We start from the raw sequence: 21,702 nt of genomic DNA, 5'->3' as shown, positions 1-21,702 counted from the left end.
TATGACCAAAATATCCTATTTTTAAATTGACGTTATTTTATGTTTTTGAAAAATAAAAGTTCTAAATTTGCTTTGAATAGTGCGTGGCCCTAGGGTAGCAACAATTAGGGCTGTCCCGACAAAAAAAAAAAAATCTTAGTTGACCGAGAGTCGTCCTGTTCTTTTGACCAATCAATTGGTTGAAATATTTAAACACATTTTTTTCATATAGATATACACCCTATGTGTTTGAATAAAATCAACTACATATGTACTTTTATTTATTATTTGACCTTTGATTTAACTAAGCAAGTCAATTAAGAACAAATTCTTATTTTCAATGACAGCCTAGGAACAGTGGGTTATCTGCCTTGTCAGCTCGGGGATTTGATCTAGCAACTTTTCAGTTACTGGCCCAACACTCTAACCACTAGGCTACCTGCTGCCCCACTGACCTTGTCTAATGCTTTAAGCACACTGTTTGATTAGATAATAAAGACACACAAATTACTCAAAGAGCCTGATGGTCACACTGTTTAAAGAACAAATGACAGCGTGTGACTGGTGCACGTTGTCTCTATCTCCTCCCTACTGCAGCGAAAAGGCACCACAGCAAGTGTTTATTGCGCTGTCCGTGCTGAAGCCTCTACATCATTTCAGCCATTTGGTTACTTACTTGTTTGACTGAAAAGTTCTGTTACTGAAATCCCTAATTTGTTTAGGAAAAACATTCACTATTCGCTCAACCCTAGCTCTCTTTACGTGAAACATGTAAGCATCGCATGCATGTGAACAATATGGCCTGAGCTATAGCCTATCATAATCACCTCAATAAATTGGTTATAACAAACTCCGAACACAGTAACACATGACAGCAAAATGGATGCGGCGCATGTGAAAAAGAAACTTGTAACGGGTGAATGTTTACTGGTTGCCCAGGAGGGAAAAAGGAAGTCAGATCTGTAGAAGATATTTGACTTAGTTGTGGAAACTACTGGAAATCCAGATAAACGAGAGTATAGGATCACGCATCCCGAGAGTATTGTGCCCGAACGAACAGTTGCTGTTAGATTACAATTTTTTAAAACAGTGTAAACAACACTAAATAAGTGTATCAGACAGTCTGTTTTAACATAATTTTTAATATTATTTTATTAATATCAACCTTTTATTACAGCGGTATAACAACGGTTGCATGCATTCGTGAATTGCGGTTGATTTATTGTTTAGGCTAATTATTCAAAGCTCCATTTTTGTTTAATTTTTAAACTACAATCCTGGATTGCATTTCAAAGCATGATTGTCTTGTGTGATGGAATGAATGATTGATTGATATTGTAGCCTATATATTGAAATATAGGCCCAAGTAAGTTACGGAATTAAGACTAAACAGGACGCGCTCTTAGGCCGACAGCTCGATGATGGTTACACAAGGCTGCTATACTAAGCCTGCTGATAACAACATTACATTATTATAATGAGGATTGTAATAATAACAATAAGAAGAGGGTAGGAGCGAGAGCTGTGTGCAGATGTTAGATTAGTTATTTTTCTGCCTGTTTTGAACAGTGTAAACAACACTGAATAAATGTTAAGTAATACCAGTCTGTTCTAATGTAAAAAATGTGTCAAGCCTTTATTACAGCCTAGCAAAGATTAGAAACAGCTCAATCTGTGAAATTGCTTTATCTGACATTTGCTGTTGCATGAGGCTTGGTGCTCATGGAATCAGTAGGCTATTAAACAAACACTTAAACAAGCAACAGAAGCAGGATCTGTCTTATTTATGTAGATATACAGTGGGGCAAAAAAGTATTTAGTCAGCCACCAATTGCAAGTTCTCCCACTTAAAAAGATGAGAGAGGCCTGTAATTTTCATCATAGGTACACTTCAACTATGACAGCCAAAAACTTTTTAAAATCCAGAAAATCACATTGTAGGATTTTTAATGAATTTATTTGCAAATTATGGTGGAAAATAAGTATTTGGTCAATAACAAAAGTTTATCTCAATACTTTGTGATATACCCTTTGTTAGCAATGACAGAGGTCAAACGTTTTCTGTAAGTCTTCACAAGGTTTTCACACACTGTTGCTGGTATTTTGGCCCATTCCTCCATGCAGATCTCCTCTAGAGCAGTGATGTTTTGGGGCTGTTGCTGGGCAACACGGACTTTCAACTCCCTCCAAAGATTTTCTATGGGGTTGAGATCTGGAGACTGGCTAGGCCACTCCAGGACCTTGAAATGCTTCTTACGAAGCCACTCCTTCGTTGCCCGGGCGGTGTGTTTGGGATCCTTGTCATGCTGAAAGAACCAGCCACGTTTCATCTTCAATGCCCTTGCTGATGAAAGGAGGTTTTCACTCAAAATCTCACTATACATGTCCCCATTCATTCTTTCCTTTACACGGATCAGTCGTCCTGGTCCCTTTGCAGAAAAACAGCCCCAAAGCATGATGTTTCCACCCCCATGCTTCACAGTAGGTATGGTGTTCTTTGGATGCAACTCAGCATTCTTTGTCCTCCAAACACAACGAGTTGTGTTTTTACCAAAAAGTTATATTTTGGTTTCATCTGACCATATGACATTCTCCCAATCTTCTTCTGGATCATCCAAATACTTTCTAGCAAACTTCAGACGGGCCTGGACATGTACTGGCTTAAGCAGAGGGACACGTCTGTCACTGCAGGATTTGAGTCCCTGGCGGCGTAGTGTGTTACTGATGGTAGGCTTTGTTACTTTGGTCCCAGCTCTCTGCAGGTCATTCACTAGGTCCCCCCGTGTGGTTCTGGGATTTTTGCTCACCGTTCTTGTGATCATTTTGACCCCACGGGGTGAGATCTTGCGTGGAGCCCCAGATCGAGGGAGATTATCAGTGGTCTTGTATGTCTTCCATTTCCTAATAATTGCTCCCACAGTTGATTTCTTCAAACCAATCTGCTTAACTGCTTAATTTTGTTTCTGGTGTCCTTTGACAGCTCTTTGGTCTTGGCCATAGTGGAGTTTGGAGTGTGACTATTTGAGGTTGTGGACAGGTGTCTTTTATACTGATAACAAGTTCAAAAAGGTGCCATTAATACAGGTAACGAGTGGAGGACAGAGGAGCCTCTTAAAGAAGAAGTTACAGGTCTGTGAGAGCCAGAAATCCTGCTTGTTTGTAGGTGACCAAATATTTTCCACCATAATTTGCAAATAAATTCATTAAAAATCCTACAATGTGATTTTCTGGATTCTTTTGTCTCATTTTGTCTGTCATAGTTGAAGTGTACCTATGATGAAAATTACAGGCCTCTCTCATATTTTTAAGTGGGAGAACTTGCACAATTGGTGGCTGACTAAATACTTTTTTGCCCCACTGTATAGGGATGATTTATAAAGCCAGGCACATTTAAGTTGGGTTATTGATTATAGACCTAATTAAGTTGATTTCTTCTCTCCTCACTTTTCTTAGACAATTAGGTTAATGCAAGGGCTGTTTACTCATCTCTGCTGCTGCTGCCTCCACCGCATTGTTCTCAATCTCAATATGCTGTTTAACTTTTCTATTATGCACATAGCAACATAGGGAAAGGCGCAAATTCTACGGTGCTCTGAAGATTGTTTCAGAACTGCGGACAGCGACTGTATCCAATGTGGGAGAGTGCATTTGTTATAAAATAATATTTGATTTATTAGTGATGCACCATCATTTTTTTAAATATAATATAACCATATACAATTTCAGTATCACGTCTTAGTGGTGGACTGTGCCATCCACATGGCCTCTGCAATGGATTAGTCCACTCAGTCAGGCGCAAGTCAGATAGGTGTCTTGTGCACCATAAAAAAAATGAATACAAATAATTGCGACTGGTCGACTAAATGGGGCCAACCCTACATCACACATATTCTAAGTGATTTCAATGGGTCTTTCTCCATTCTGATAGTTTTTGGTTGAATTAAATAGTATAAAACAATTTTAATTTGAGCTCATTTCCACACTGCCACATAGGGCTACACGATATGGGCAAACAGTCTAGGCATTATTTTCTACCAAACTTTGCAATTGCGATTGACTTGTGATTTTGAGCAAAACACTTTGGTGAACTGTTGGAATCATGGAAATAGAATGATTATTCTAAATCTATAGTTCTTTGAATACAGTGTTTGACATGACAACAAATTTAAAATGCCAGGGAGCAGTTATTGTGACAGGGTAGGAAGCAGTGTTTCCTAGGGGACCTTGGACTACATGAAATGTTTTCTCTTAGCTACTTCATGTAGCTAACGTTCATTCTTCACGTATTCCTCTTTTATTTAGAGGATACTGACCGGAATGAAGGCGAATACTCTGCTGTCAGTCAGCGATCTGAGAGGCATGCCGACTTCTAAAACTGTACTGTGAAAGATTTTAGCGCTGTGCAGAGGAACTGTAGCTCACTACGGTGCAGCCGTAACATTTCTACTAGTCGTAGCTTAAGCTAAGAGGGTTTTGACTGTCTTCCTCTCGTCCAGATGAGGACGTCCCTGCAGATATGGCTGTTTTGACTGTGTCCTCTCTTCCTCTTGTCCAGATGAGGACGTCCCTGCAGATATGGCTGTTTTGACTGTGTCCTCTCTTCCTCTCGTCCAGATGAGGACGTCCCTGCAGATATGGTTGTTTTGACTGTGTCCTCTCTTCCTCTCGTCCAGATGAGGACGTCCCTGCAGATATGGTTGCAGAAGAATCAGGTCCAGGAGCTCAGAATAGTCCGTACCAACTTCGAAGAAAGTCTCTACTACCCAAGAGAACAGCAGCGTGTCCAGCAAAGACTAACATGGAGGTGAGTCATTAGAATGGAATGTGTCCCAAATGGCTGCCTATATAGTGCACTATATAGACATGTGTTATGTAAAACAAACATGATGCCTCTGACATGTAGAATAATGACTAATTTTAGCTCTACTCATGACATTTCTATCTGTTTGCCTGCTGAACATGGATCTGCCATAATGAATCAGCTCACTTAACTCGGGCTGTTGAGTGCCACTGGTTATAAAGACATATTGCAGACATTATAACCTAGACTGTTGAGCAATATCAGTGGGAAATGCATTCCACCCACAAAGGTGTCTTTAGCATGTCATCCTTTCACCCACGGGCTGAATTTGATAATTCATCTTTTGTCTCTGCATAATTGATTAGTATTTCACTAGCGGTAGTGATTAATTGAAGAATTTGATTTATTAAAAACAATGCTGAAATATTGATACAGTCGTTTTAAGCAGATGACCACTGTCTGTTCTATCAAAACGGGTCAAAGCTATCAAGGCTTATAACCATCTTTTTATTTTTAATGCGCAGGGTGCTTCCACTTCAGCCACAGAAGACTTTGGCCATCGGGCAAAACGTGCCCGAGTGTCAGGAAAGTCTCAAGATTTACCAGGTAAAATAATACTTTGATCTTTAACTTTTTGTTGAATTTTGATTTATTAGAATCATTGTCCTGTCACTTCTCACCTCACCGATGTGCTTGGCTGTGAAAAGGAAGAGTTAGGAGAGGAACTGTTAGGAACCCTTAAAGGGATACAATCCATTACACAACCTCACCACAATGACATACACAATAGAGTAAAACCAACGACAAAGGTTTTGGAGAGTTGTTGAAGATGTTGGTTAACGTGTTATGAGAATTGGAGGTTAAAAATGACCCTGCTCTGTGTTGGACACTCTTTCTGTCCCGCTCCTGTTATTACTTTGGATGTGTGAAAACCTCCATTAATAAAGTGTCCATCTCGTTGCTTTCACCACTAGCAGCACCTGCGGAGCACTACCTCGAGGAGAAGCTGCCAGACGAGGTGGTTCTGAAGATCTTCTCCTACCTGCTGGAGCAGGACCTGTGTCGCGCAGCATGTGTCTGCAAACGCTTCAGTGAACTGGCCAATGACCCCATCCTCTGGTGAGTGGCTGGTTCAGCTGTCCCTGTGTCACTGTCTGGTTGCCTGTCTGTTTCAAATTCAATTGTATTTGTCACATGCACAGAATACAACCGGTGTAGACCTTAGCATGAAATGCTTACTTACAAGCCCTTAACCAACTTCGTAGTTCAAGAAATGGTTAAGACAATATTTACTAAATAAACAAAAAAATGTCATAAAAAGTAACACAAAATAACAACGAGGCTTTATACAGGGGGTACCGGTACCGAGTCAATGTGTGGGGGTACAGGTTAGTTGAGATAATTTGTACATGTAAGTAGGGATAAAATGACTATGCATAGATAATAAACAGCGAGTAGCAGCAGTGTAAAAACGGGCGGGGGGGGGGTTCAATGTAAATAGTCCGGGTGGCCATTTGATGAATTGTTCACCAGTCTTATGGCTTGGGGGTAAAAGCTGTTAATGATCCTTTTGGATTTAGACTTGGCGCTCCGGTACCGCTTGCCGTGCGGTAGCAGAGAGAACAATCTATGACTTGGGTGACTGGAGTCTCTGGCAATTTTTTGGGCCTTCCTCTGACACCGCCTAGTATATAGGTCCTGCATGGCAGAACGCTTGGCCCCAGTGATGTACTGGTCCATACACACTACCCTCTGTAGAGCCTTATGGTCAGATGCTGAACAGTTGCCATACCAGGCGGTGATGCAACCATTCGGGAATCTCTCAATGGTGCCTCTGTAGAACTTTTTGAGGATCTGGGGACCCATGCCAAATCTCTTCAGTGTCCTGAGGGGGAAAATGTGTTGTCGTGCCCTCTTCACGACTGTCTTGGTGAGTTTGGACTATGGTAGTTTGGTGGTGATGTGGACACCAATGAACTTGAAACTCTCAACCCACTTCACTTCAGCCCTGTCATGTTAATGTGGGCCTGTTCGGCCCTCCTTTTCCTGTAGTCCACGATCAGCTCCATTGTCTTGCTCACATTGAGGGAGAGGTGGTTGTCCTGGCACCACACTGCCAGGTCTCTGACCTCCTCCCTATAGGCGGTCTCATCGTTGTCGGTGATCAGGCCTACCACTGTTGTGTCGTCAGCAAACCTAATGATGGTGTTGGAGTTATGCTTGGCCACGCAGTCATGGGTGAACAGGGAGTACAGGAGGGGACTGAGCATGCATCCCTAGGGGCCCCTGTGTTGTGGGTCAGCGTGGCAGATGTGTCGTTGCCTACCCTTACCACCTGAGGGCAGCCCGTCAGGAAGTCCAGGATCCAGTTGCAGAGGGAGGTGTTTAGTCCCAGGGTCCTTAGCTTAGTAATGCACTTTGTGGGCGCTATGGTGTTGAATGCTGAGCTGTAGTCAATGAATAGCATTCTCACATAGGTGTTATTTTTGTCCAGATGGGAAAGGGCAGTGTGGATTGAGATTATGCCATCTGTGGATCTGTTGGAGCGGTATGCGATTTGTAGTGGATCTAAGGTTTCCGGGATGATGGTGTTGAAGTGAGCCAAGACCAGCCTGGTTTGACTGGTTGTGTGTGTCTGGATGGTGAGACACACTGCCATTCGTTCTGACTGGATGGATGGATGGTGAGACCATAGCAATAGAATGGACATCCCCATTCAAGTCCCTCCCGCACCACTCAGTTAATCAGCAGTTTCAGCAAGCCGATGCACAAAATCTAATCTAGATCACATAGTGAAGTAACCCTGTCTGATGGTGTCTGTCTGTGTGCCTTGCTTTGCTTCACAGGAAGAGGCTGTACATGGATGTGTTTGAGTACACGCGTCCCATGATGCACCCTGAGGCGGGGAAGTTCTTCCAGATTAACCCAGAGGAGTACGAGCAGCCCAACCCATGGAAAGAGAGCTTTCAGCAGCTGGTAGGACTATGACCTCTATACCCCAACTGTCCTAATTGTTACTCACCTCTGTCCTCTATACTCTCACTGTTACCTCTGATCTCAGGACAGTGATTGTTTACAAACAATTACCTCTGACCTCTACCTTCACTGTTACTCAACCATATACAGTCCATTCAGAAAGTATTCAGACCCCAGGTCTGTAGCCATGAAGTGCTTTGAAAGGCTGGTCATGGCTCACATCAACACCATTATCCCAAAAACTCTAGACCCACTCCAATTTGGATACCACCCCAACAGATGATGCAATTTCTATTGCACTCCACACTGCCTTTTCCCACCTAGACAAAAGGAACATCTACGTGAGAATGCTATTCATTGACAACAGCTCAACATTCAAAACCATAGTGCCCTCAAAGCTCATCACTAAGCTAAGGACCCTGGAACTAAACACCTCCCTCTGCAACTGGATCCTGGACTTCCTGACGGGCCGCCCCCAGGTGGTAAGGGTAGGTAACAACACATCTGCCACGCTGATTCTCAACACGGGCCCCGCAGGGGTGCGTGCTCCGTCCCCTCCTGTACTATCTGTTCACCCATGACTGCCTGGCCAAACACGACTCCAACACCATCATTAAGTTTGCCGACGCCAAAACGGTGGTAGGCCTGATCACCGACAGCGATGAGACAGCCTATAGGGAGGAGGTCAAAGACCTGGCAGTGTGGTGCCAGGATAACAACTACAGAAAAAGAGGAGCGAGCACGCCCCCATTGTCATCTACGGGGTTGTAGTGGAGCAGGTTGAGAGCTTCAAGTTCCTTGGTGTCCACATCACCAACATACTGTCATGTTCCAAACACACCAAGACAGTTGTGAAGAGGGCACGACAAACCTATTCCCCCGCAGGAGAGTGAAAAGATTTGGGTCCTCAGATCCTCAAAACGTTCTATAGCTGCACCACCAGCATTCTGACTGGTTGCATCACCGCCTGGTATGGCAACTGCTCTGCCTCCGACCGCAAGGCACTACAGAGGGTAGTGTGTACGGCCCAGTACATCACTGGGGCCAAGGTTCCTGCCATCCAGGACTTCTATACCAGGCTGTGTCACAAAAATTGCCAAAGACTCAAGCCACTCTAGTCATAGACTGCTCTCTGCTACTTCACGGCAAGCAGTACCGGAGGGCCAAGTGTAGGTCCAAAAGGCTTCTTAACAGCATCTACCCCCAAGCCGTAAGACTGCTGAACACTTAATCAAATGGCTACCCGGACTATTTGCATTGTCCCCATCCCCATTTTTACTCTGTTACTCTGCTACTCTGTTTATTATCCATGCATAGTCACTTTACCTCTACCTACATATTACCTGGACTAACCGGTGCCCCCTCCGCACATTGACTCTGTACCGGTACCCCCTGTATATCGCCTCGCTACTGTTATTTTATTGTTGCTCCTTAATTATTTTTTATTTTATCTATTTATTTTTTACTTCAGTAAATACTTTCTTAACTAACAATAGAGTTAACACTTTTTTTCTTAAGGGCTTGTAAGTAGACATTTCACTGTTGTATTTGGCGCATGTGACAAATACAAATTGATTTGTTAAAGCCTTATTCTAAAAATTTTATTTTTTAAATGTTTTTATCCTCATCAATTTACACAGAATACCCCATAATGACAAAGCAAAATTTGCAAATGTATTCAAATTAAAAACTGAAATATCACATTTTACTCAGTACTTTGTTGAAGCACCTTTGGCAGTGATTACAGCCTTGAGTCTTCTTGGGTATGATGCTACAAGCTTGGCACAACTGTATTTGGGGAGTTTCTCCCATTCTTCTCTGGAGATCCTCTTAAGCTCTGTCAGGTTGGATGGGGAGCGTTGCTGCACAGCTATTTTCAGGTCTCTCCAGAGATGTTCAAGTCCAGGCTCTGGCTGGGCCAATCAAGGACATTCAGAGACTTGTCCCAAAGCCACACCTGCGTTGTCTTGGCTGTGTGCTTAAGGTCGTTGTCCTGTTGGAAGGGGAACCTTCACCCCAGTCTGAGGTCCGGAGAGCTCTGGAGCAGGTTTTCATCAAGGATCTCTCTGTACTGACTAGTCTCCAAGTCCCTGCCGCTGAAAAACATCCCCACAGCATGATGCTACCACCACCATGCTTCACCGTAGGGATGGTGCCAGGTTTCCTCCAGACATTACGCTTGGCATTCAGCCCAAAGAGTTCAATCTTGGTTTTATCAGACCAGAAAATCTTGTTTCTCATGGCCTTGGAGTCCTTTAGGTGACTTTTGGCAAACTCCAAGCGAGCTGTCATGTGCCTTTTACTGAGGAGTGGCTTCCGTCAGGTCATTACCTTAAAAGGCCTGATTGGTGGAGTGCTGCAGAGATGGTTGTCCTTCTGGAAGGTTGTTCTTCTGGAAGGTTCTCCCATCTCCACAGAGGAACTCTGAAGCTCTGACAGAGTGGCCATCGGGCTCTTGGTCACCTCCCTGACCAAGGCCCTTCTCCGATTGCTCAGTTTGACCGGGCGGATAGCTCTAGGAAGACTCTTGGTGGTTCCTAACTTATTCCATTTCAGAATGATGGGAGGCCACTGTGTTCTTGTGGACCTTCAATGTTGCAGAAATATTTTGGTACCCTTCCCCAGATCTGTACCTCCACACAATCCTGTCTCAGAACTCTATGGAAAATTCCTTCAACCTCATGGCTTGGTTTTTGCTCTGACATGCACTGTCAACTGTGGGAGTTTATATAGACAGGTGTGTGCCTTTCCAAATCATGTCCAATCAATTGAATTTACCACAGGTGGTCTCCAATCAAGTTGTAGAAACATCTCAAGGATGCTCAATGGAAACAGGATGCACCTGAGCTCAATTTCGAGTCTCATAGGAAAGGGTCTGAATACTTATGAAAATAAGGTATTTCGGGGGGGGGGGGGGGGGGGGGGGGGGGGGTTGTAGTACATTTGCAAAAAATCTTGTCATTTTGTAGTATTGTGTGTAGATTGAGGGAAATTGTGTATTTAATCCATTTTAGAATAAGGCTGTAACAAATGTGAAAAAGGTGAAGGGGTCTAAATACTTTCTGAATGCATTGTAGATACTGCTGCGGCTAAAACGTACTGTCAATGGTTTGTACAGACGTATGCATGCAGGAACAGAGCCCCAGTAATTCTATGGCGCAAGTAGTCCCAGTGGAGTCTAATATCACTTGAGGTTGCTGTGATTCTAGTAGGAATCTCACCATAAGTATTACTGTGTAATAATAGCAATGGCTAGATTCATTATTTTTCTGCTTTCAGTATAAAGGAGCACATGTGAAGACGGGCTTCGCAGAACACTTCTACAGTAATCCTGCCAGATACAAAGGAAGAGAGAACATGCTTGTAAGAGTTGTTTGTTTGTTTGTTTCAGAGAGTTTAAGGACCAGTTTCCTTGACACAGATTGAGCCTAGTCCTGTACTAAAATGCACACTGATTGAAGAATGTCAATTTATATTGGCCTAACTTTTTAGTTTAGGCTTCTTAATCTGGGAAACTGGCCCAGAGAGTTCTGTTTGTTTTAAGGTTGTTATTGAGTGATTTGTCATCATGTGTTCACTGTGACTTGGCTTTAACACACTTCTCTGTTCTGCCTCTTCCTCAGTACTATGACACCATAGAGGATGCACTGGGGGGTGTTCAGGAGGCCCACTTTGACGGCCTCATATTCGTCCACTCAGGGGTCTACACTGACGAGTGGATCTACATAGAGTCACCCATCACAATGATCGGAGCTGGCACGTATTCATTATTGAGTTGCCCTACTGTCTGTTCGTTGTCTATCTGTACCAGTGGTTCCCAACCTTTTTGGGTTACTGTACCACCAAATACATTTTGCTCTGCTTGTAAGCCTGTGGTCTCAGGAGTCTTCTCAAGTACCCCCACTGAGTTATACCACTTGACCTGTTAACTAGGTTAATTGATTGTCATTGCTGGACACCTTTTAGCTCGATGTTGTCTTCCCAACCTCGCCCTTTTAATCCTAACGACGTTCATTTGTCAACAGCACCCGGTAAAGTAGCGGACAAAGTGATCATTGAGAACACCAGAGACTCCACGTTTGTCTTCATGGAGGGCTCAGAGGACGCGTACGTTGGCTACATGACCATCAAGGTGAGCTATTATGTAATATGGCTCTAGCCTAGCTGCCTGGCTGTATGCAGGAACTCTGTACATTAGTGGTCCACATGTCATTATAAATACAGCTGGTCTGAAACAAAGGGCAGTCTTGACATATCAGTTGTGGTTGTTAGTCATATGTTATGAACATGACTCATATCTTAGTAATATAATATATGCCATTTAGCAGAAGCTTTTATGGACTTTTAGCCTGACGTTTGTCATGTCTTAGTAATATCTTAGTCATGTAATTAGCTTGTCTAACTCCCGTATGTTTGTGGTCCTTTAGTTTAATCCTGACGATAAGTCTGCCCAGCACCACAACGCCCACCACTGTCTGGAGATTACAGTCAACTGCAGCCCCAGCATTGACCACTGTATCATACGCAGCACTTGCACAGGTACCTTACAACACAATGTCTCCCCAGACCTACATGCCTTTCATAAAACATAGTATTACCCTCTGACCTACTTAGTGCAGTCCAATTATGGGGAATTGATTGATTTGGTTATTTATAGGGCCTTTTCATTTTGGATTGCATTTTGACTCCCAAATGCATAATAATTATCATAGCACATAGGCTTCTACTCTTTAAAATAAAGCTGGAGCTATGCTAGCTATTTTCAGTGTCTTCAACACATTCAATTGAGACAGTTGGTATCTGTCTGAGAAGTCTAACTTAGTCGATTCACATGGCTCTAGCATGCTGACCTTGCTGGCTCTGCACCTGTTTATTTCAGTGGGCTCAGCGGTCTGTGTGAGCGGCCAGGGAGCTTGTCCCACCATTAAACACTGCAACATCAGCGACTGTGAGAACGTGGGGCTTTACATTACCGACCATGCACAGGTAGGTAATGCAAACACACACACACATACACACACACCTCTCTTTCCTTATGGCACTTGATAACTCAAATAATCCCATTTCCAAGATTCTGCTGTGAAACTGACACTCTGTTTCCAGGGTATCTATGAGGACAACGAGATCTCCAACAACGCTCTGGCTGGGATCTGGGTGAAAAACCATGGCAACCCCATCATCAGACGGAACCACATCCACCATGGCAGAGACGTGGGCGTCTTCACTTTCGACCACGGCATGGTGAGATGACACTCCATATTGGTCTGGCTACCACCGAGATGACACTCCATATTGGTCTGGTCTCTATTGGTCTGGTCTGGCTACCACTGAGATGACACGTCATATTGGTCTGGTCTCTGTTGGTCTGATCTGGCTACCACTGAGATGACACACCATATTGGTCTGGTCTCTGTTGGTCTGGTCTGGCTACCACCGAGATGACACACCATATTGGTCTGGTCTCTATTGGTCTGGTCTGGCTACCACCGAGATGACACTCCATATTGGTCTGGTCTCTATTGGTCTGATCTGGCTACCACCGAGATGACACTCCATATTGGTCTGGTCTCTTGGTCTGATCTGGCTACCACCGAGATGACACACCATATTGGTCTGGTCTCTATTGGTCTGGTCTGGCTACCACCGAGATGACACACCATATTGGTCTGGTCTCTATTGGTCTGGTCTGGCTACCACTGAGATGACACTCCATATTGGTCTGGTCTCTTGGTCTGATCTGGCTACCACTGAGATGACACACCATATTGGTCTGGTCTCTATTGGTCTGGTCTGGCTACCACCGAGATGACACACCATATTGGTCTGGTCTCTATTGGTCTGGTCTGGCTACCACTGAGATGACACTCCATATTGGTCTGGTCTCTATTGGTCTGGTCTGGCTACCACCGAGATGACACGCCATATTGGTCTGGTCTCTATTGGTCTGGTCTGGCTACCACTGAGATGACACTCCATATTGGTCCATTGTGGCCAGCTCATTGTCTACTGTAGTGACTTAACCTTAAGGCGCCATCTCAATTCATCTTACCATCTCTTGCATCCTCTCACCTATTGCTAGAGAAAATCCAAGGTCTCTCCCCTCTGACCTTCTTCTCCAATGTGTTTTGAGAAGGAGAGCATGCGAGGTAACAAGGAAAGAAGAATTGAGGAAAACCTTAGTGTACTGTAGAACCTCAGTCTGCAGCCGTTTCTTCTTCAAGAGAAGCGTTGGCTTGCAGTTTAATCCATGTGTAGGTTTTAGAGACGCACCACTGATTTTAGTTACATAAGCCTTAATCCACAGCTTTTCCCTTTTAAAAACATGTAAATGTGTTCCTACTCACACGGTAGCTTAGTTACATAAGATATCGGATTGAGGTAATTTTCTCAAGAGGAAAGAACCGTTTAGCACCTTGCTCTTCTGAAACGTATTAGAGAAGGTCCAAGGTTCCTCCTCACTGACCATCTTCTCCAATGCTTTTGGAAAAGGAGGCAAGGAGAGAGAATTGAGAAAGAGCCTTGGCATTCTAATTATTTTGACTGACTGTGACTGTCACCCCCTGCAGGGCTATTTTGAGAGCTGCAACATCCACAGGAACCGCATAGCTGGCTTCGAGGTGAAGGCGTACGCCAACCCCACGGTGGTGCGCTGTGAGATCCACCACGGACAGACGGGAGGGATCTACGTGCACGAGAAGGGCCGAGGACAGTTCATCGAGAACAAGATCTATGCAAACAACTTTGCTGGAGTGTGGATCACCTCCAATAGTGATCCTACAATAAGGTCAGTGGGGTTTTAAAGTCAAACACTTTCTATCGCCCTCTCCTCCCTTCTCTTTCCCACTTTTTATATCACTTGCGCTGTTGTCTGTTATACAACCGATATTCATTTATATTGATTCTGATGTGTAAATGGATACTCTGATGAAATTTTTCCACGTTGTGTCAATCACAGGGGCAACGCAATCTTCAACGGTAACCAGGGTGGAGTTTACATATTCGGTGATGGGCGAGGCCTCATCGAGGGGAACGACATCTACGGTAACGCCTTGGCAGGGATCCAGATCAGGACAAACAGCTGCCCCATCGTACGACACAACAAGATCCACGACGGACAGCATGGGGGCATCTATGTGGTAAGTAGGGCTTTCTTATAACTTTTTAAAAATGTGTATTTAAAGAAAACGTGTAGTCAAATACGTAGCAAATACTTATGAGACTTTTAGCTGTGGTTTATTTGCAATCCTTTAGCATCTTTAACTACTAGCCCACCTTATTAGTGTCTGAAAATAAAATGCTCTAAAACGCTAGGCAGGTAGCCAAGCGGCTAAGAGCGTTGGGTCAGACACCGAAGGTTGCTGGTTTTAATCCCCAGCCGACTAGGTGAAAAATCGGCCCATGTGCCCTTGAGCAAGGTACTTACACCTAATTGCTCCTGTAAGTCGCTCTGGATAAGAGTGTCTGTCTGCTAAATGACGACAATGTAAATTGATACAGAGCCATCTTGTAGTCAGTGGACTCTGAAAGACGGGGCAGTTCTCTTTGGATAAGGGTATTAGTAATGTAATGAATCTGTGTGTCTCCCCTGTAGCATGAAAAGGGACAGGGGGTGATAGAGGAGAACGAGGTGTACAGCAACACGCTGGCAGGAGTCTGGGTGACTACAGGAAGCACACCTGTCCTCAGGAGGAACCGGATACACAGTGGGAAACAGGTACGGAGATGGAGAGAGACCCGTCTGTCTGTTCAGATGGCTCTATGGGCTACTCATCTCTTACAGATGAATGAATGAAATTGGACCATAACCTGCAAGCTAAACACTTGGCCTTGTGGGTCATACAGGTTGGTGTCTACTTCTATGACAACGGCCATGGAGTGTTGGAGGACAATGATATCTACAACCACATGTACTCCGGAGTTCAAATCAGGTCAGTGATAGAGCAGGAACTCAAAATGAATGGCCAACCATACACTGGGATCTAATGGCAACCTGTGTAGATCATGTAGTGCATGTTGTAATACATCACAGTGATATGAGCTTTGTAATAGCACTATCAATGTTTTATTATATGCATTGATTGATTGATGGTTAATGTTTTCCACTGTAACAGAACTGGCAGCAATCCCAAAATCAGACGGAACAAGATCTGGGGAGGTCAAAATGGAGGCATTCTGGTTTACAACTCAGGTGAGAAACCAGTATCTTTTATTCTGTCTTTATCCATCCTCCTCTCACACTGCTTGATCTTGTCTGGATAGGGGTGAAGCAAGCACACGTGTACCTTTCTACATTTTAAATTCATGTGCAGAACAGTGAAGACACCCTGGACTCACAGGTTGAGTGAAGTGGACCAATCAATATCCTGTGTAATTCAGATGCTCCCTCATGAACCTTCTAACCAGGATAAATGAAAGGGAGACCCATTGGCTGATATATTGACTCTGTTTCAGGTTTGGGCTTCATCGAGGACAATGAGATCTTTGACAACGCCATGGCGGGGGTGTGGATAAAGACTGACAGCAACCCCACCCTCCGGAGGAATAAGATCCACGACGGGAGAGACGGAGGCATCTGTATATTCAACGGAGGACGGGGTTTACTGGAGGAGAACGATATATTCAGGAACGCCCAAGCAGGGGTCCTCATCAGCACCAACAGCCACCCCGTCCTGAGGAAGAACAGAATATTTGACGGCTTCGCTGCAGGTGCATTATGTAATTCTAGAAAGCAGGGTTCAATCCAGGTCTGTTCATTAGGCACCATATGGTGGAAAGAGGAATGAAATGAGAGGGAGAGGGACTACGTGGATTTGTCCAATAAGAAATCCAAATGTTCTGTTTTCCATTGTGTGCCCTAATGAACACAGCCTAGCAGTATTTTGCTTTGTATCCTTTTGATTAATAGTAGAGAGTGAGGCCCAATCCAAAATGTGGAAGTTTCACCATGTTGCTTATACCAATCAAATCTTCTTGGATCTCCACAAGTGCATAGGGCTTAGGGGTCAGGCCTGAATCTCCACTTCCTCCACGCTGATCCTGACCTGTCTCTGTCCACCAGGTATTGAGATCACCAATCATGCCACGGCAACCCTGGAGGGCAATCAGATCTTCAATAACCGCTTTGGAGGGTTGTTTCTCGCATCTGGTGTCAACGTTACAATGAAAGGTAAGAGGGGGGGGGGATAATGTGTCACCATGATGTGATTTGTGGATGTTTTATTCCAGGAATCTAGCATTGTAGGATCTACTTACATCAAGTAGTATTTGTCAAAATTCAATTATCTTAAATTGCCTCATTATTTTTTCTTCTCTGTACCTGGACTGATCCAACTACACCTGACCTCCTGTCTCCCCAGATAACAAAATAATGAACAATCAAGATGCCATTGAAAAAGCTGTGAGCAGAGGTCAGTGCCTGTACAAGATTTCAAGTTACACCAGCTATCCAATGCACGATTTTTACAGGTAATAATTTCTTACCTTATATATCTAACTTCTACCAGTGGGATTTTCCAGAAAGCAGGATTATTAAATTAGCCATTTAAACTTTGATAAACAGCCACTTAACTCTTCACTTTCTGGTTGATTTGAGAACACTATGTTTTGAAGATAACATTATTTCAAGCAATGTTGGACAGTTAGCTGGCTAACTCATTGATCCAGCTTTCTGCCCCAGCTGTCCACTTTAATTGATGTGACCTGGACAACTCGTTTGGCTCATCACCTGTTTCTTTGTTCTGTCCCTCCGTGTGGTCAGGTGTCACACCTGTAACACAACAGACCGCAACGCCATCTGTGTGAACTGCATCAAGAAGTGCCACCAGGGGCACGACGTCGAGTTCATTAGGCATGATAGGTACGTTACTCTGTATTTTACAGCGATACTTCATTCTAAATGACTTTGTAGATATGCAAATTATATCTGGTTTTGTTGCAGAACCTCTTCCTCTTGTGCCAAATGAAATGTTGCATTCAAACGTGTTAATATATCGTCAGTAATTGACTTTACATTTTTAAAAATTAGTCTAGAGCCAACTGGATGTCTGCTAGTATTTCAGTGGCTACCTGATCAGTTGGTAGTTTAGTCTTCCATGTCATTTCCAGCATAATTCTTTCTTTTGTCTTCACTGTAGATTTTTCTGTGACTGTGGAGCCGGGACGTTGTCAAACCCCTGCACGCTAGCCGGAGAGCCCACGCATGACACAGACACACTGTACGACTCAGCCCCTCCTATAGAGTCCAATACGCTGCAACACAACTGAGCTGGACCCCCCCCCCCCCCAAGACCCTTCCAGGCCTTTACCCTATATAGTGCACTACTTTTGACTCAAACCCTATGCTGGCCCTGGTCAAAACTAGTGCACTGTAGGGAATAGGGTGTCATTTTGGACAGACTCATGTTTGCTCAGCTAACTAGTCCACCTATGGGGAGGATGGAAAAATACAAACTTATAAATATCACAATGTAAATAAATATGGGGAAAAATGGATGTCGTGATGGACAAAGACAAGCTGAAAGGAGACATGACATTTCTGCTGTGGATGCACTGACTGCCTGCACAGCTTCTCCCTTTTTATTTTCCTTCCCAGCAACATGGTGACGAGGAGGCAATGGGACTTGGTCGGTGATGAATGGGTATTCTTATTCCCTTCATAAGGCACTACTTTTGACCAGGGTCAGTATTAGGGTCCTAGTCAAAAGTACCCTATGAACTGAATAGTGTGCCATGTCAGATATTGACTCAGGTTGGAGAATTCATGGGAAGCATTTCAGCTTTATAGCGGAGTTGTGGATGGACGCTAGACATTTTAATGCCCCTCCCTTTCTTGGCAAAGTGGGCAAGTGAAGTCAGACTGCAGTTATTGTACAGAGCCATACGAGGAGGCAGCAAACCGTTGTGCTGGTATATGTATGGTTACAGAAAAAAAATGACCTAGCACTTCGGGGTTTTTTTACGAAAAAAAGATTTTAAAATGCTTTTCTCATGTAGTTTTGTACTTGAATGTCTTAGTTTTTTTTTTTTGGTTTTACCCCCCATGGACTTGGTGTAAGTGGAATGTCGCAGTATCTACATTCTTTCTGTGAAAGAAAACAAAGCAACATTTTCTCCAGCAATGTTGACTATTTTAAGAAAAGCTGCGAAAAATACATTGGTCTTGTTAACCTTTAGAATTGATCTAGAACTGTGGCCATTTTTGTTTTGACTCTTTGAACACCCAAATACAATTGTCTGCAATATGGCGATAAGGAACCATGAATGCTTTGCTACATATTTCCTATTATTTGGACCACACTGGAGGTAAACCTCTGTATAAATGACAAAAGTATTAAGGGTTGGATTCAATCGGTATCTTATGCGTTAAAATGTAAAGGACATTTGACTGAGCCGACCTGCAGCGTTTACCTATGACATTGCCTTTAACATTTAAATTGAGCTATAATGCAGATCTTCTGCGATACCGACTGAATCCAGCCCTAAGTCTTGTGAACTCACAGCTTTTCTAGCCTGGTCCCAGAGCGGTCTTGCAAACACCTCTGGGTATGTCATTTCCTGTTGGCAATGCCACACAAACCGATCTGAGCCCAGGTTAAGGCAAATATTTTCACATTGGAGTAAAGCACTGCCAGAGATCCTTTTCTAAAGTAAAGCTCTTAAATATAACCAGTATATGGTTATTGCTTTCCCATTCATGTGTTTCGGTGACTGTGGGTTCTCAAACAGCCAGAATTGTATGCATGTACCATAACATCTAGACTTAATATATTGTGGAGTATTCAATAACCATTTTGTAGATGCTAGTGTGAATTAAAAGGGTTTAATTTCCTAGAGAGGAAAGTGGTCTTTTTTAAATAAACTTTATTTGATCATAATACAGTAGTGATGTGATGATGGAAAGGGGAGAGGAACAAACTACAAAGAAAATGGATTAGAGGTTTTAAATGTTGCAAATAGACTGAAGACAGTTTCCTATTCTACTCGATACAACACTCAAATTAGAAATGTAACGTTCTCTTGAACAGGCCCAAAAAACAAAACAGCTTCATCTTCACAGGTTGCTGATCATCCGGAGGAGCAAGGCAAACTGTGTACTGGCTGCTGTGGGGTCTTCAGCATACAAACACAGTTTCCTGTGGAGCAAAAAGATGGAAAAATAACACTAGTTACTTGAAGACTTGTGTATAGAAAACATTAAGAACACCTGCTCTTTCTCTGACAGACTGACCAGGTGAACCCTATGGTCCTTTATCGATGTCACTTGTTAACTTAATTTTACTGAGTTACAGTTCATAAAGAAATAAATTCCATATGACTGGGAATAGATACCGTAAAAAACATTAAGGGGTGTGGATCAGAAACACCAGATACTGACTGGCTCAGGCAGCGACATCTTTGCATAGAGTTGATTGTGGCCTGTAGAATGTTGTTCCACGCTTCAATGTCTATGCAAAGTTGCTGGACAGAAGCAGGTACATGCCGATCCAGAGCATCCCAAATATGATCAATGGATGACATTTCCGGATGAGTATGACGGCCATGGAAAAACAGGGACAGTTTCAGCTTCCAGAAATTATGTACAGGTCTCTGTGCAATCAAATTGTCGGGATTCAACCGTGAAGAGCACACTTCTCCAGCATGCCAGCGGCCATCGAAGGTGAGCAATATGCCCACTGAAGTCTATTACGACGAACTACAGTCAAGTCAAGACCCTGGTGAGGATGACGAGCAAAGATGAGCTTCCCCGAGACGGTTTCTGACAGTTTGCAAACACAGTTTTGTCAGGGTGGCAGGTCTCAGACAATCCCGCAGGAGAAGAAGCTGGATGGGGAGATCCTGGGCTTGTATGGTTTCACAGTCTGCGGTTGTGAGGCCAGTTGGACATACTGCCACATTCTCTAAAACTAAGTTTAAAACAATCAATTCTCTGGTGGACATTCCTGCAGTCAGCATGCCAAATGTACGCCACTTGAGACATCTGTGGCATTGTGTTGCGTAACAGAACTGCACATTTTAGAGTGGCCTTTTAATTGTTCCCAGCACATGATCGTGCTGTTTAATCAGCTTCTTGATATGCCACACCTGTGAGGTGGATGGATTATCTTGGCAAAGGAGAAATGCTCACTAACAGGGATGTAAACACATTTTGCCCAAAATTTGAGAGAAATAAGCTTTGTGCTTATGGAACATTTCTGGGATCTTTTATTTCAGCTCATGAAACACAGGACCAACACTTTTCATGTTGTTTATATTTTTGTTCAGTGTTCATGAAGGGGAGGAGACAGATTAAGACATGAATTGTGTATGTGTGCCATTCAGAGAGTGGAATTGGCAAGACAAGAAATGTCAGTGCCACGCGCACCAGTTTGTCAAGAACTGCAACGCTGCTGGGTTTCACACACACAAGTCTCCTGTGTGTATTAAGAATGGTCCACAACCGAAATGACATCCAGCCAACTTGACAACTATGGGAAGCGTCGGGCCAGCATCCTTGTGGAACGCTTTCGACATCTTGTAGAGTTCATGCCTCGACGAATTTAAACTGTTCTGAGGGCAAAAAGGCAGAGTGGGTAACTCAATATTATGGTGTTCCTAATGTTTGGTATACTCAGTTTACTTCTCTACATGTACAGTTGAAGTCGGAAGTTTACATACACTTAGGTTGGCTTCAAACACTCCACAGATTTCTTGTTAACAAACTATAGTTTTTTCAAGTCAGTTAAGACATCTACTTTGTGCATGACAAGTAATTGTTTACAGATGAATTCACTATCACAACTCCAGTGGTTCAGAAGTTTACATACACTAAGTTGACTGCCTTGGAAAATTCCAGAAAATTGTCATGGCTTTAGAAGCTTCTGATAGGCTGATTGACATAATTTCAGTCAATTGGAGGTGTACCTGTGGATGTATTTCCAGGCCTACTTTCATACTCAGTGCCTTTTTGC

General features: G+C 43.4%; 2 protein-coding genes across 4 annotated transcripts in view; one reads left to right on the top strand and one right to left on the bottom strand.

Moving 5' to 3' along the window:
* Positions 1–19,629, top strand: part of fbxo11a (F-box protein 11a) — a 33,589-nt gene extending 13,960 nt beyond the window's left edge. The window contains exons 2-21 of one of the 3 annotated variants that reach the window (XR_005037977.1): positions 4,653–4,783; positions 5,305–5,386; positions 5,755–5,899; positions 7,627–7,756; positions 11,036–11,119; positions 11,380–11,512; positions 11,782–11,888; positions 12,184–12,295; positions 12,636–12,742; positions 12,860–12,997; positions 14,323–14,540; positions 14,712–14,892; positions 15,348–15,470; positions 15,599–15,684; positions 15,868–15,944; positions 16,208–16,462; positions 16,815–16,922; positions 17,113–17,163; positions 17,514–17,612; positions 17,890–19,629. Coding sequence is in view for 2 of the 3 variants with exons in the window: in XM_036956148.1 (XP_036812043.1) it covers positions 4,653–4,783; positions 5,305–5,386; positions 5,755–5,899; positions 7,627–7,756; positions 11,036–11,119; positions 11,380–11,512; positions 11,782–11,888; positions 12,184–12,295; positions 12,636–12,742; positions 12,860–12,997; positions 14,323–14,540; positions 14,712–14,892; positions 15,348–15,470; positions 15,599–15,684; positions 15,868–15,944; positions 16,208–16,462; positions 16,815–16,922; positions 17,113–17,221; positions 17,514–17,612; positions 17,890–18,019 (2,555 nt within the window). In the remaining variant the exon portion in view is untranslated. Of the gene's footprint in view, positions 1–4,652; positions 4,784–5,304; positions 5,387–5,754; positions 5,900–7,626; positions 7,757–11,035; positions 11,120–11,379; positions 11,513–11,781; positions 11,889–12,183; positions 12,296–12,635; positions 12,743–12,859; positions 12,998–14,322; positions 14,541–14,711; positions 14,893–15,347; positions 15,471–15,598; positions 15,685–15,867; positions 15,945–16,207; positions 16,463–16,814; positions 16,923–17,112; positions 17,222–17,513; positions 17,613–17,889 lie in introns of all 3 variants that reach the window. The other 2 variants (XM_036956148.1, XM_036956149.1) reach the window with 2 other exon arrangements.
* msh6 (mutS homolog 6 (E. coli)) overlaps positions 19,568–21,702 on the bottom strand; it is a 34,563-nt gene continuing 32,428 nt past the window's right edge. The window contains exon 20 of the mRNA XM_021576400.2: positions 19,568–19,887. Coding sequence (XP_021432075.2) covers positions 19,806–19,887 — 82 coding nt within the window. The 3' untranslated portion in view covers positions 19,568–19,805. The remainder of the gene's footprint in view (positions 19,888–21,702) is intronic.

This window comes from Oncorhynchus mykiss, chromosome 20 (assembly GCF_013265735.2).
Source record: "Oncorhynchus mykiss isolate Arlee chromosome 20, USDA_OmykA_1.1, whole genome shotgun sequence".
In the NCBI taxonomy this organism is placed as follows: domain Eukaryota; kingdom Metazoa; phylum Chordata; class Actinopteri; order Salmoniformes; family Salmonidae; genus Oncorhynchus; species Oncorhynchus mykiss.
The sequence above is the reverse complement of the archived record's forward strand: the minus strand, read 5'-3'. Positions and strand labels throughout refer to the sequence as shown.